General features: G+C 44.5%; 1 protein-coding gene across 4 annotated transcripts in view; it reads right to left on the bottom strand.

Moving 5' to 3' along the window:
• The window catches only part of LOC119187757 (protein NDNF), a 189,019-nt gene that overhangs the window by 28,473 nt on the left and 146,966 nt on the right, over nucleotides 1-13,580 (bottom strand). For all 4 annotated transcript variants that reach the window (XM_075878840.1, XM_075878839.1, XM_037435836.2 and 1 more), the window contains one exon: nucleotides 12,753-12,880. In XM_075878840.1, coding sequence (XP_075734955.1) covers nucleotides 12,753-12,880 — 128 coding nt within the window. The remainder of the gene's footprint in view (nucleotides 1-12,752; nucleotides 12,881-13,580) is intronic.

The following is a 13,580-nucleotide window of genomic DNA, read 5'->3' on the forward strand; positions in this document are numbered from 1 at the left end:
AGCATTGAGTGAATAGCAATAAAAAAAAATTAAGAAGGATTTACAAGCTTCACACACATCAGATAATCATCAAATGAAGAAATAAGCGTATTACGCTGTCCTAAGTTTTAGTTTCTTGCTTTGTTTTACAACGTTGCAGCCGACCGTAGCAACCTAAGCCAACACTAGTCAGATTCACAGCGTAAATAGACACTAAAATTGACAAGCGTTTCATTATAAATACTTTATTTTCTTCGTATAACGTTCAAAGCATCTTTTTAAGACTTTAGTGCAAATAAAAGACGGGAAATTTCATTTTTAGCTCAATATGATTTGTTTTATATACTTTCAGGTAAATCGCACTTCGCGAGCTGTGTCGTCGAGAGTAGGCATTTCTCAGTCAACTGAGTTCTGGCGAAGGCAGTTGGCGGCGAATCCGAATGCCATTTTGTTCGCCCGTGTGGCACCGCGCGAATGGCAATAAATCTGAAGGCATTCGGGAGTAAATGCCATTTTTTCTGCCCGTGTGGCACGGGTATTACTCAACAAAATAATTATATTTGCTCGTACACATTTAGTGTATACTCGTAGTTTTTCCTACCGATTGCGATTATATCCAGTGGCGGTGGAGCTCGGCGTTTTTCGTTGCGGATGGAAATCAGTGCAATCGAAAAAATTGCACCGGCCCAATTGCCGCATCGTGTTGGGATCTTTACAGACAGTACTGAGTAATATCTTACTGCTGCGCTGGTTGTTTTTGCACCCGAAAATGGCGTAGTGGTACCCAGAAGACTTCTTGTAGGGTGGCGCAGCGTGACCACTCGTTTTCTTTTTCTTTCACACTTTAAAGTCCCAGATGCACTGCTGGCCATGCTTGCGAGGCACTCCTTGGCAGTTCAAAACAAACTATGGCGTCTCTGGGAGCGAGAGTATACCGCCGAAGGTGCCTAGGTGCGAGATAGGCATGCTCTCGTCTATACGGATACTGCTTACGCCAGAGGGTACGCGGCGCACTTCGGTGCTATTATTCAGCGCGGCATTCAAACTGCTTGGAGTGGCCGCTCGGCAGCGGGCTTCCACAGGTTTGTTCCTCACAGTGCTATAGATTTTTTCGGCGCCACAATCGCAAATTCAGTTTTGGAGGGGGGGGGGGGTTCAGCCTACCATAACCCTTAATAGAACTCCGTGAGAGGTAGTATTTCTAGCTACGATGTACCTTTTTATAAAACCAGAACCACCATGTTTTCCCTTTTTAAAATTATTTCACTTCTTTCTTTGCTCACGTGTAGGACAACAAAGTGGGCTACAGCGTCTCTATAATCTCCCTTCATTTCATTCTTCTTAGGGGCGAAGCTCCTTAGGGCGTGGGCTGTGCGTCCCCTGTAGCCTGTATGTAGCCACCTCTAGTTTAGTTCTTGCAGTGTTCACTAGATGGCGGTACCGTCCCCTGTATGTAGCCACCTCTAGTTTAGTTCTTGCAGTGTTCACTAGATGGCGGTACCATCTCCTGTATGTAGCCACCTCTCGTTTAGTTCTTGTAGTGTTTACTAGATGGTGGTACTTGTAGCTGATGATGAAAAGAAGCAAGATGTTATAAACTAGAAAGCGGTACTTGTAGTTGATGAAAGACGCGAGATCTTATAAAATAGGAATGAAATAGGAAAGCTGAAGATCTCAGACTACCACTCACGAGTCAAAGCCAAAACGGAGAATATGCAGCCATCAAACTCTTTGACTCTGGAATCGTCCTCATGACCATGTACCTCGCACCCAACCTGTCGACCGGGAACATCAAGACATTCATAGACACTGCGTTACGAAATTATGAGAACAAATACAAGAATGGACCATTTGTACTACTTGGAGACTTTAACGTGGCTATCATAGACAATAATTGGCTTATCCAACATATGGCTTCTAGATATGCACTCAGACGTATATCGTTTGACCATATGAAACCTACCACGATCCGAGGAACATGCATAGACCTAGTATTTGCAAATTGCCCACTGCAACCCATACAGGAACAGCTCTCCCTTCATTTCACAGACCACAAAGCCGTCATAATGAAGGGACATCGCAAGCCATCCATCGTCTAAGAACAAATAAAAGTTGATTTGTGTATATACACACACAGCGTTTCTCACGTCTTTACATGATGATCGACTGGGCGAATTACACGGAAGATTCACAGTTTACCGATGAATCCCTCCGGAGCTTCGCCCATTCATCATCATTCACCCCGTGAATATGCCGTAATTTTTTTTGTTTAGGCTTAAGGAATACGACGTCCCTGATGTTGTCGCGGAAGAAACTAAGTGAAGAAATATACCGGCAGTAATTCAAAACAAAAAGAAAGGTAATATTACTAACATTCGAGGTTTTACGGGCCAAAATCAAGATATGAATACGAGGCACGCCTAGTGGAGGGCTCCAGGTGTTTTTCATCTGGTGATCATCTGGTGTTCTTCCACGCGCATTGACATCGCACAGCGCACGGGCTTCTGTCACTTCGCCTCCATCGTACTGTGACCACCACGGCCGGAATCGTAGCCGCGAGCTTCGGTTCATCAGCCGAGCAACGTAACCTGTACACCCCCGCGGGTGGACAAAATGAAGGTTATGCAGTTTTCAAGAAGTCCCGGCTACATATAATTTTTGATATTCGTAAAACATTGTTGCACATATGTAAATGAGATAGCGAGGCGTTGCTTATACGCGAGTGCTCATTGTAAATGCCGTATTTGAAAGGTATCCAATTTTACTCTGCAGAAACTAAATAGGCAATCTCGTCTCAAACGACTGCAATTCTCGCCCACGCGACCCTTCGTCTAAGGACGGGTGCCTTTGTGTTGGAAAGAAACTACCGGCAAGAAACTACTCGGGAACGGCGCCACCGGGTCTTCCCTACACTTGCAGCGAAGGGGGCCCGCATGTTTTCGGGGAAATGACCTCAAGGGGGATGCGTACGCCCCGAAAGAGAATTCCTCTGCTTCAACTGTTGACGTGGATCCAGCGAAGAGAGCTGTCATCGATGCCGCGCGAGCATGGAGTGTCCCGCGCAACGAATTGAGTCGGCTACAACACCGGGCGCCTTCGTCGTCTACCGAAGCTGGCGAGGCCTTCAGTGGCACCACGTGTACGTGCTCCACAAGCTGGCCTGGTTCGTATAAGCTTTTCAAAGCGATGTTCTTCAACCGTTATTTTATTATACCCAGGTTTAAATATTCAGTTGTGTGCGCTGCGTCGTACGAGATCAGAAGTGAGCCTTTCTTATTGTTCCTCTTTGTGTTTCGTTTAGTTTTCATTATGCAGTTATTTTAGTGACATTCAGCGTTGTGCTTACTTGTACTTGCTGTAGTGTTCTTTCAAATTAGAAGTGTGGCAGCTTGGGCTAGTTGGTATGGCATGACGATAGTTATAGCGCGAGAACAAAACGACGACACAGAGACAAGAAGGACGCGCGTGTCATCGTTTTGTTCTCGCGATATAACTATCGTCATATCGTTCTTTTAAAGCATAGTTTGCTTAAGTAGCTCTTATTTTCCTAGCGCGTATTTGTGTATTCCATATTAGTTAATCATAGTTATCCCTTGCGGTTGCCTTGTTTTAAATAAATTCTTGTTTGCTTTTAATGAAATATCCGTGTCTGCTCTAGGAGTCTGTCGGCAGGACCCAAACATCACTACACTTGCAGCCCCGCACGTGTTGACCGGCCTAATCGAAAATGCATTACTTAGAGGGCTTTCAGCCATCGCAGGCTCAAGCGTAACGCGTAAACCTGCGAGTCTGCCGCACACCGCTGTTATATCTTCAGGCCCCCACCCGAAAGTTTGTGTTAAGTGTGAAATATCATAAATAACCTTCTGTGCTTGTGAGAGCCGTGCTTCGCATGTTCGACATGATAAGATGAAAGTACCTTGATACCTTACATATTGTGTCAGAGCATTTGTTTTGTTATGATATCACTACGTAAAGTTTCGACTAGAAAGGTGATTAGTGCGTGTAGATTATGCGATTATTACGAACGATCAGTAGCGAGACAGACACCCCGGAAGAGAATTGCACTCTGTTTTCACTGGGCACAACGGAGTTCGGAACATGCAGGCGTGTCTGCCGACACGAACTTTTAGGCTCAGGCGTCGTGCACGGGGAGTCTGCTTTGTTACTGCGCAGACAGTGGGTGGGCCGGATCGTTTAGCGTTTGACACAGCGTGTTGCACTCTTGCCAATGCAAAACACGTCCATTGACTTCGTGTTTTCTTGTTCGCAGTACATATGGGCTCTTTTGGGTGCTCGTCCTTCGTTGCTGCCTTGCTACCACTGCTCCAGCCTGCACTACAAGGCGTCCACATGGCTGAGAGCCGCGACAGCCGCAGGACCCCTTTTCTTTTATTCATTTTTATTATTGTTTGTTTTGTGTGCATACGGCGGTTCCCGCCGCAGACCTGAGACGACGACAAACGTGGCGCCTATTTCGGCGCTGCATCCCCTGCGCCCAGCCGCAGGGTTCACGGCCGCCACACCGGCGGCAGCAATAGCATCGAAGGAGCTGCGCCGCACGGAAGGCGACCGAAATAGACGGCGGCTTGGCTCGTCAACTCATCCTCCCCCCCCCCCCCCCCCACTCCTTTCATCCCCCTCCCCAACGCGGGCGCGTGTGCCCTCTTCAGCGTCTTCTAATTGCCGTAGAAATGCGCCTACTCGACACTCGCGGGGCGAACATCAATTCCATCACGGCGACGTTACCGCGCTGCTTGGTACATATTTATAGAGCGAAGCCACTCCACCCGCGCCGTTTGTCCGTTCATCCGTCATGTCGAGGCGACGTCAAGTGCGCGGGACATTTATTCATCTCTCGATCGGATTCGCGTGCGCAACGCGGCCAGTCATCGGAGAAGTAAGTGTATGTTCTCGGAAAGTGACGGATTTCGCAGGGCTACGATTCTTCCGACGAACATGACGGTGGGTGGAGAAAGTTGACTCCTCGAGGCTGTTTCTTCACTCCCTCGCTCGTCAGATACTTTCTGCAGCAGGCTCCGACTCTCGACACGGCGATGCGCACGAGAATGAAGGATGCGTATCTTAACGCTGTATATAAAGGCCAGTTAAAATTAAACGTATCCTCAGAGCATCGTCCCGGCCAGCGAACTTTTTTTGGGTCGAGGAGTATGTGGGGAAGCCATTGTCAATTTTTTTTTCTGTGTTTAGCGCTGTCCAGCTGTAACATGTAGCCTACCTTGCCATCCATCCGCTGATTTCTGGCCTTTTAATAAAGAACCAGAGATGTACGCCTTGTAGTAAGCCTAGCATGCACGTATATGTAAGTGCATAGTGCACGAGACATACAGAACATACCCAAACACACCACAGTACATAACAGACTAATCTACGAAAATGAAACCAGTTCCTTTAGGGAAAGTTATGCACATCTTCATTCAGTGAAATACAGAAGGACATTAGTAAACAGTCAAATGCGTGTCTTAGAGCTGACAGCTCTTGACAAATGGTAATGAGGACATTAAGGCTGTTTTTTTTTTCAATAATAAATTTCTTGCAAGCTCAACTAAGGGAGACTATTGCTTCCCATATGTCACACGTAGCTGAGGGCTTTATTAACCAGATAGTAAATGAGGAAGATTCAGTACACGGGGCACTTAGCCATACACCTATGATCGCCTCTCTAAATGCCCCACAAGGTCATAGATAGTTATAGGCATGCTGCTATGCTCAGTATGGCCAAATAGCACGCCGAAAGCCAACACATACGACATGATCCGTTGCGCTCAAAGTACGGTGTCGAAAGTAACTATGTAACATTTTGCTGAACTAGCAGCGTCGACTACATGAATTTAGAACGCTACTCCATCAGTGAGAAGGCATAGCCACCACAGAACAATGCGTGTTCACTATGGGTGACGTAAAAGTGGTGACGATTGTTGCGGTGTGTTTTTGTGAAAAAATAGTGGAGCAAGAGAGACTCTTGTGTTCGAATCCAATAGCAACTATAGGATTCATTCAAGCTGCAAGTAAACACTGTGCTCAGAATGCTCAACTCAACGGTGCTCCACTGATCCATGTTGATTAGATCTACTAAACTATAATAGATAAGTAAGATGTTCCCGAGTGCTGAGAATAATTAACAGCGTAAAGCGACAGCTCATCTATCACACAAGAAAAAAAGTACACAAATAATTCACTGAGAGAGTTGTGGCGACGGCCCAACGATGCGGCTCGGTTACGCAATCTGAACACCTTTGATTGGGATAAAAAATGTACGAAATCAATTCCACACGCTCTTGGTGGTCAGAACCTCACATTTGCAACGCAAAACTGAGTATGATTACATGTACTACTGTCTGTAAGTGTTCCCTTTGAGTTGTATGCTTGATCTCCACTTAATAGCCAAGGAGTACCCAGCGCTTTATATGAGCGCCAACATCTCCTTTTACATCATATCAATAAAAAAGTATAAAGGCAGTTTTAGTTTATAAATAAATGTTACTAAAGTTATGGAGGACCATGAACTCTTCGGCGATGAACACAACAGGCACAAAATTATTGGTTTACAATAATTTTTTTTGTGAAAGGCTGAATTCCTCGCGAACACGTAATGACATAAGGTGTTATTTACGACGCTCTTTACATAGACACCCATAGATCAATGAAACAAACCATATGCTTCGTTTCTGTTGTCAAAAGGAGAAACACTTTCAAATAAATTCCCAGAAAGTCAACCACGAGAGATTCGCGCGCGAATTCTAGAAGTTTAGCTGCGCGCAGCTAAACTTCTAGAATTTATGGGCGATACCGAAATCTATTGAAGCCCGAAGATTAAAAGCGGTACGTGATTCAAACCGGCACAACAGCATGTGCCCGAAAGGTGAAACATGCTACTTAGTTTCTCCGCTATACAAAAAAAAAACAAAAACAAAAAAATGTAGTTCTGGGTTCACCGAAACGTAGCTGTGTCTGTGTGTCACCTTTTGGCAACAGCTTTTCCGCACGCCGTCTTTTAAGCGGGAGTTTTAGATTACGGAACACGAGCGTTGGGCAACGTGAACTCTATTGTAGTCCCTTTGTGTGAAGTCTTTTAGACTCGCTCCGCTCTTTGGTAAAGGCCACCGGTTCGCGAGCACCAACGCTTCGTGTACCCTCCAATAACTTTAAGCAACGCCATTGGCAAACAATAAAGCAGGCCAAGCTTTTATAGTTTTCCATTGGCTCTTGAACTCCAGGTACTGGATCAGTGGTATAAAAAGGAGGCTTCGTTTGTGTGTGTGTGGGCTTTTGACCCCCCAAAATCGATAGGAACTGAGAGGAAAGTAATTTCTCTCTCCTTTCAAAGTGCACACAGCGTATGTGTCACTGGGCGTCAGTGTCGTTTACTCTACCCACGAACTTTCATTCTAATTTTTTCTTTCTTCGTAACAAATGCGAGAAAATTTTGTAAATGCTAACAGCAGAAATTTTTATTTTATGATGCGCCGTGTAAGCCTATAGTGGCAATGACATCGCGTTGCGGAGTTTTAGGTCGCAGGCTCGGTTTCGGTTGCGGCGGCAGCAATTTCATGCGAGTTAAATACAAAACAAAACTCTGCATTATGACCTACGTTACGCTAAGAATCCCAGGTACTCAAAATCAGTCGGAGTTTTCCACTATATGAAGTGCCTCATAATCACGTCATAGTTTGGGACGTCAAACCTCGTAATTAAAAAGAGGGCGCAGTGAATATGGAAATATAAGAATATATAAGATATAGATTATAAGATTATTTTCAGTGAAATACACAGTGACCTCTTGTACGCACCAATGTATTTGTCAAATTATACATAAAACCATTTCAGGGATGTTGAAAGGATCTCTACACGTATTCCGTGCCCTTTATTATCGATACTTGAAGAAACCTCTGCTCCATACTACATCGCCTTTTTCACTGTATCAAAACTGACAGCTCTACTCACCGTATTTCCTATAGGTAATGTTCGGCCCTCCATCACCCTAGTAATTACGCGTAAAGTATGAAAGGAGTTTCGGGCATCAGACAAAGATAGCAGTCCCTATTTTTTGTTGGTAAAGCAATCCGCCGGTTCGAACCAAAAATAGGAAACAAACGTTGTCAGGAGCATAACGTTTCTGTAGGAACTCAACATATCGAGGACTTGAGACAACCCGCGTTCTCTCTATACTTTCTCTCTATTTTTTCCCATATACGGTGCAGTTTGTTCTCCTGATTCTGTAGGCACCCTTCCTAACGTTTCAAGACTTCATTATTACCACTCAGATTTTCGTTGTATCGGACAATATTTCGAAATCATTGATAATTGCAGCAATGCTTAAACTAGTGTGGCCTCGCCTTCAGAAAATATAATTTTTTTGACATTTGCACAGGGCGAGAGAAAGATCAGAAGTACAATTACCAAAAGACACATACACTTCCTTTAAGCATTGAACAAAATATAGAGCATATGTGTTTATTTCTGAAATATCCCACTCTGCGCCATATATATATATATATATATTAACACCCCCTTTGGTTTCGTTTTAGCGCGATGAATATCTACTAATAAGCCATCCAGTGCTGCATATCATTTGCTATTGCATATTATTATTACGTCAGTGGGAAGTACTGCGAAGCTTGGTATTTTCCATGAGCTCCTATTCTATAATTTTAATTTATCACTTTCATTTCATGATGCTTTCATACTACTAATACTGAGAATATCTCGAGTTTAACGTCTCAAAACCACGATATGGTTATGAGAGACGCCGTAGTGGAGGGTTCCGAATATTTTGACTATCTGGCGTTCGTTGTGCACCTAAATATAATTAGACGGGCCTCAAACATTTTCGCCTTCATCGAATTCATCATGCTTTCGCATAGCCAATGTTTTCAAGTATGCTTCCTTCTTTGGTGCTACCGAGATATTTATTTTCTGATTTATTGATATTATTATGTTTTTTACATTCATCTATCTATTACAGTATCCATTTTTTCGTCTTAAATCCCCTTCAGCGGTGGTAGCTACGTTTTGCGTACGCAATTTGTTTATGCTAGTTGTCCCAACTAGTGGCGAAAAAAGAACAAAATACATTGTTCATTAGCTGTATTGAACCTTCTGCATAATTAATATGTCTTGACTTAAGGGGCATAAGACTGTAGCCGATATTTCTGGTGAAGGAGCCACAATGTTCTACAGGTCATTCGACGTGCCGTGTTCCAAAACCAACATCAAAATCGTTACGTTTAATTTGTCGAAATGAATGCAACCAAAAACTAATTGGATGCACATTCAGATCCTATGATTTCATTATTTTATGTCGAAATGAAACACGACTGACTTTACAATGATAACGTAATTATTTACACGCTAATTGCAATTGTTTCCAGAAACGCGCCGAAAACAACAAATTGCCTCATGTTCTTTTTCAGAACGTGATACTGAGTGCTTCATAATTATGTGAATTGAACACATTCGTCGACAGAGAGTCATAATTAGCGCCTGAAGGGGATTTGCAAGTCTCTTTAGCAAATTTTATGCGCCTTATACAAGTGAATAACTGACCTGCTCACAGGATTTAGGTAACAACGCAACAGCTATGCTGCCTAAAGTATTTTTTAGGTGTAAGCCGCCTGTATTATATATATTGTGAGAATGTATACGGATCGCCGTAAACGCGATTGGAAGACACATGCTGAATTCAGCTAGCAGGAGCATCAATAGACAGAGCGATTTACATTTACTGCTTTTTTTATGGCTTTGACGTCTATCCTCTAATAAGGCACCGGCTACTCCTTCTACACGGAGTAGATAGAGCATACAATACGACGCTGGTTTCAAAGTATATTTTCACACAAGTTAAGGTAGTCTGAGAATGTTGTAAATGAAAGTCTCAAATACACGAATAATAATAATGTCACGCAGTGAGGACAACGGTCGGCACATATAACGTGCAGCTGCAATATCACGTACGTGCACAAAATAACAGACTGACAACATAATTTTAGCGTGACAAAACAAACAATCACACACACACACACACACATATATATATATATATATATATATATATATATATATATATATATATATATATATATATATATATATATATATATATATATATATATGGAAGGGGAAGATGGAAGCTTGCGATGAAAAATCCCTAAACAAGGGTTGTGTTGAGCCGACATTTCGGCAAGCGAATTGGCTGGAACGGTCCTATGTTCCAACCTTAATAGATAGTAGCATTGCGCGTCTTGGTATAACACAACAAAGATTGCTTAACAGCGCAAACAACAGAAGGGTCTCCTCTATTCTATCCCCTCCTGTCGTTTGCGCTGTTAGCAATCTTTATTCTGTTCCAGCCTTGAGGAAGACAAGTCCGCTAGTCGAAACGTCAGCTCAACACAACACCTGTTTACGGATGTATATACGCAGTGTCATTAAATTAAAAAGAAAGAAAAACCAGAATGTTGAGGTCGTTATTTGACAACGTTCAGGTGAGCGCGGGAATCATCGAAAATCACAAGTAGCATCATTGAGCACATGGGATGCCCTCTAGCGTGGTACTACAGCAGTGAACGACTATACGCCTGAACAGCATCGTCACGTTATTGTAGATGCACAGTCCGCCTTAATATTTTAGACATTGATGCAAACGAATAGAAAGCGAGCGCTCACAAAGTATGAACACTCACAAAACTGCTCTCTACCAACAAATTTCTTGCCCCCATCTGCAGTTGTTGGAATTGGACCTCTGCAGTATCTGACCTAAGCGTGAATTTATCTACGCGAGAATATAATTACAAATTAATATGCAGTGGGGATTCTCTTGCGCACTTATAGAGGTGAGCAGCTGGTCAACAGAGTGCCGAAATAATGTGAATAATGTTCCAGTAAGAGTTGGGTGACCCTCGGGGCGGTTCGATGTGTTGTTGCAAGGCACCGTGTTCTGTGATAACATTGCACACACTATCCCAAAGAGATGTGGATTTCGGTTCATCGTGTGTTGCCAGAAAAAAAGAAAAGTGCATCTAGTGCGTGCACGACACTGAGCTTAGTCTCGAGCATAGATGCAGATGAACGCGGACTTGCAAGTCTGTGTGTTTAAAACTCAATGCGACATCGAGAAGCCTTTCTCGCGATCGGATATCATGGGCGGATTTGTTGTTATTCAAGGTCATCGCGTAATATAATTTGGCAATGACGACTATATCAGCATTATAACTCTTCGCATCCCTTTTGAAAGGGGGGTGCCAAAAATAGTAGCCATAGCCTGTTTGATGCATAACGGTCTTGTTTCTCTCTCTCTTCTCAACATTTCTTTTTAACATCTTCTATTCCCCTCCCCCCTTTCCCCAGCACAGGGTAGCCAGCCGGTCTAAGAACTGGCTAACGTCCCTGTCTTTCCGCTGAAACTTTCTTCCTCCTCCTTCACGGTCTTGTGCATTTACCTTTATTTATACGCGTGTAGCGGCTCCGAATCCTTCAACTTGTTCCTTGCTTTCGTTTCCCGTCCATATACTTTAGACGTCCCTTGCTTATCTCGGGTGCTGGCTATTTAATGTTCGCTACCTCTTTGAATCCCAGAGCTCTAGGGGAAATATATTGCATTGCATTACGGTGTGCTGAGTCGTTTCCGGACGCTTGCTGCAGCAGACACATGCCTTATAGTGTTGAGAATATTTACTACCGCATTAAGAGAGGGCAGTAACCACCATCGCTTTAATTATGCACGTAGATTACCATAGCTGAATAACTATTAACTTATTGAAATAATGAAGTCAGTTTTCGTATCTCTCCCTGGTAGAATACCGCAGGAATTTAACGTGTGACAAACAGACTGGAAAGACTGCCTTGTCCCCCCTACGAAGAGAAAGCACGCATGCAAAGTAGTAGAATTTATGGGAAAGAGTAGCCCTGCCTGAATAATTATTCCAAGTTTTACCATCCTGTAGCCGCTACCTTGTTCAGTGCTTGTTCGAGACACAAAGCGAGCCGACGGACACTTCAAGAAAGTGGTGGTAGCCTGCCTTGGAATCGCGAATGGAATGCACGAATAAGCACCAATGTTGACTGACCCTACCACTCTTCTTTCTCCTCCCCGACGCAGGTCAGTGCCATACGTACACGCAGTGTGATTTGCGAACGGACACAGACTTTTCCGCGTGTTTATTTAAGTGCGTCACCTCGAAATCGGCACTAACTTGAGGTCTCTTTTATCTTTACACCTCAGAAAACGCCGCCGAAGATAGGCTGGCGCGTATTTACTTTAGAACATTGCAGACGGCTAGCAGTGGGCATCTACACTCCAAAGCTAGCACCGGACATCCTACTATCAATGGTCTGCTGGTTGGTTCCACAGTCTGAACACATCGCGAGCTTTGTTTACGATTTGTTTAAAACTATTCACTCTTTCGTGGCACGCAAATTTTGCAAAGCCAATTCAAAATGATGATCTGGCATCCGCTTTACAGAAAGTGAAGTAGTACAGCGCACGGCTTATACCTTTTAAAAGCAATCGGCCCACGCAGGGAATGCCACTGCTGCCATGCATGTTTAGGTCGTGGCTTGGTGGCACTATACGGTTAGTCGCGGCATAACGCCTTAGCTGGCCTTGGCTATCGAGACAAGTGACACGAGTAACAGCGCCTGCCGTGCAATCCACTAGCAGTCGGCAGTTGTGCATCTGCGTGCATTGAGAAACAACGGCACAATCTCCCCCCGGGCGCGCGTCGTGCATGCGAACGGCGGCCGGGGTGACCCACCGTTGGACTCTTCGGAGTAGTCGGACGGCGCCAGGGGCTTCCTGAAGATGTGCCATTCGATAGGCGCCGAGCAGGGACTCGCTGTCAGCAGCAGCGAATTGCGCTCCTTCTCCACCAGGAAGAACACCCTGCGGATCCCGTCGGTGGGGAGAGAGGAAAGAAAGAGCTTAGCAAATGGATCGGCCGGCTGCCGGCATACGCCATTGGCGTGATGCGACGGCGCACTTTACTAGCGCTAAAACGCGCATCAAAGCCCATTACTCGGGATAGAGTTCGTGATAGGCGGTTACGAGCGACGAAGAAAAAAAAGCAAATGCAAAAGGCAGGAGGCATACGCCCACCGGGACCACTTCGATAGCGGCACCGAGACGCGCGCCGCACTTACACTCAAGCTCTGTGCGGTGCATGCGGCGCGATACACCTCAATGCCGTGGTTATACATCAGCCGCAAAAAAAAAAAAGCATTCGGATAGAACGCGCGTTGATGCCCCTAAAGTATTCGTATGTTTGCTTTTGTCGGACCCTATAAAATGCAGTGCGGAGTTAGTGGAGAGCTCTGTGTATATGTTCGCCTCGCTACGCGCTCAAGGTAAATGTGCCGCCAAACGAGACCCTCTCGACTTGCTTCTCAGCTATATTGTGGTCGTATGCATGTTGTGTCTCTGCATTCTTTCGGTCTCATTCTCCTGGTATTTATGAACTACCGTCCAACCGCCCAATACTAGCGCTTCGTCTCAAACCATATCTTTAGTCATCGTATCGGCACACACGATCGTAAATATTGCTTTACTTTTCTCCCACAACGTCCCCTACGATGATTACTTGTAC

This window comes from Rhipicephalus microplus, chromosome X (genome assembly GCF_043290135.1).
Source record: "Rhipicephalus microplus isolate Deutch F79 chromosome X, USDA_Rmic, whole genome shotgun sequence".
NCBI lineage: Eukaryota > Metazoa > Arthropoda > Arachnida > Ixodida > Ixodidae > Rhipicephalus > Rhipicephalus microplus.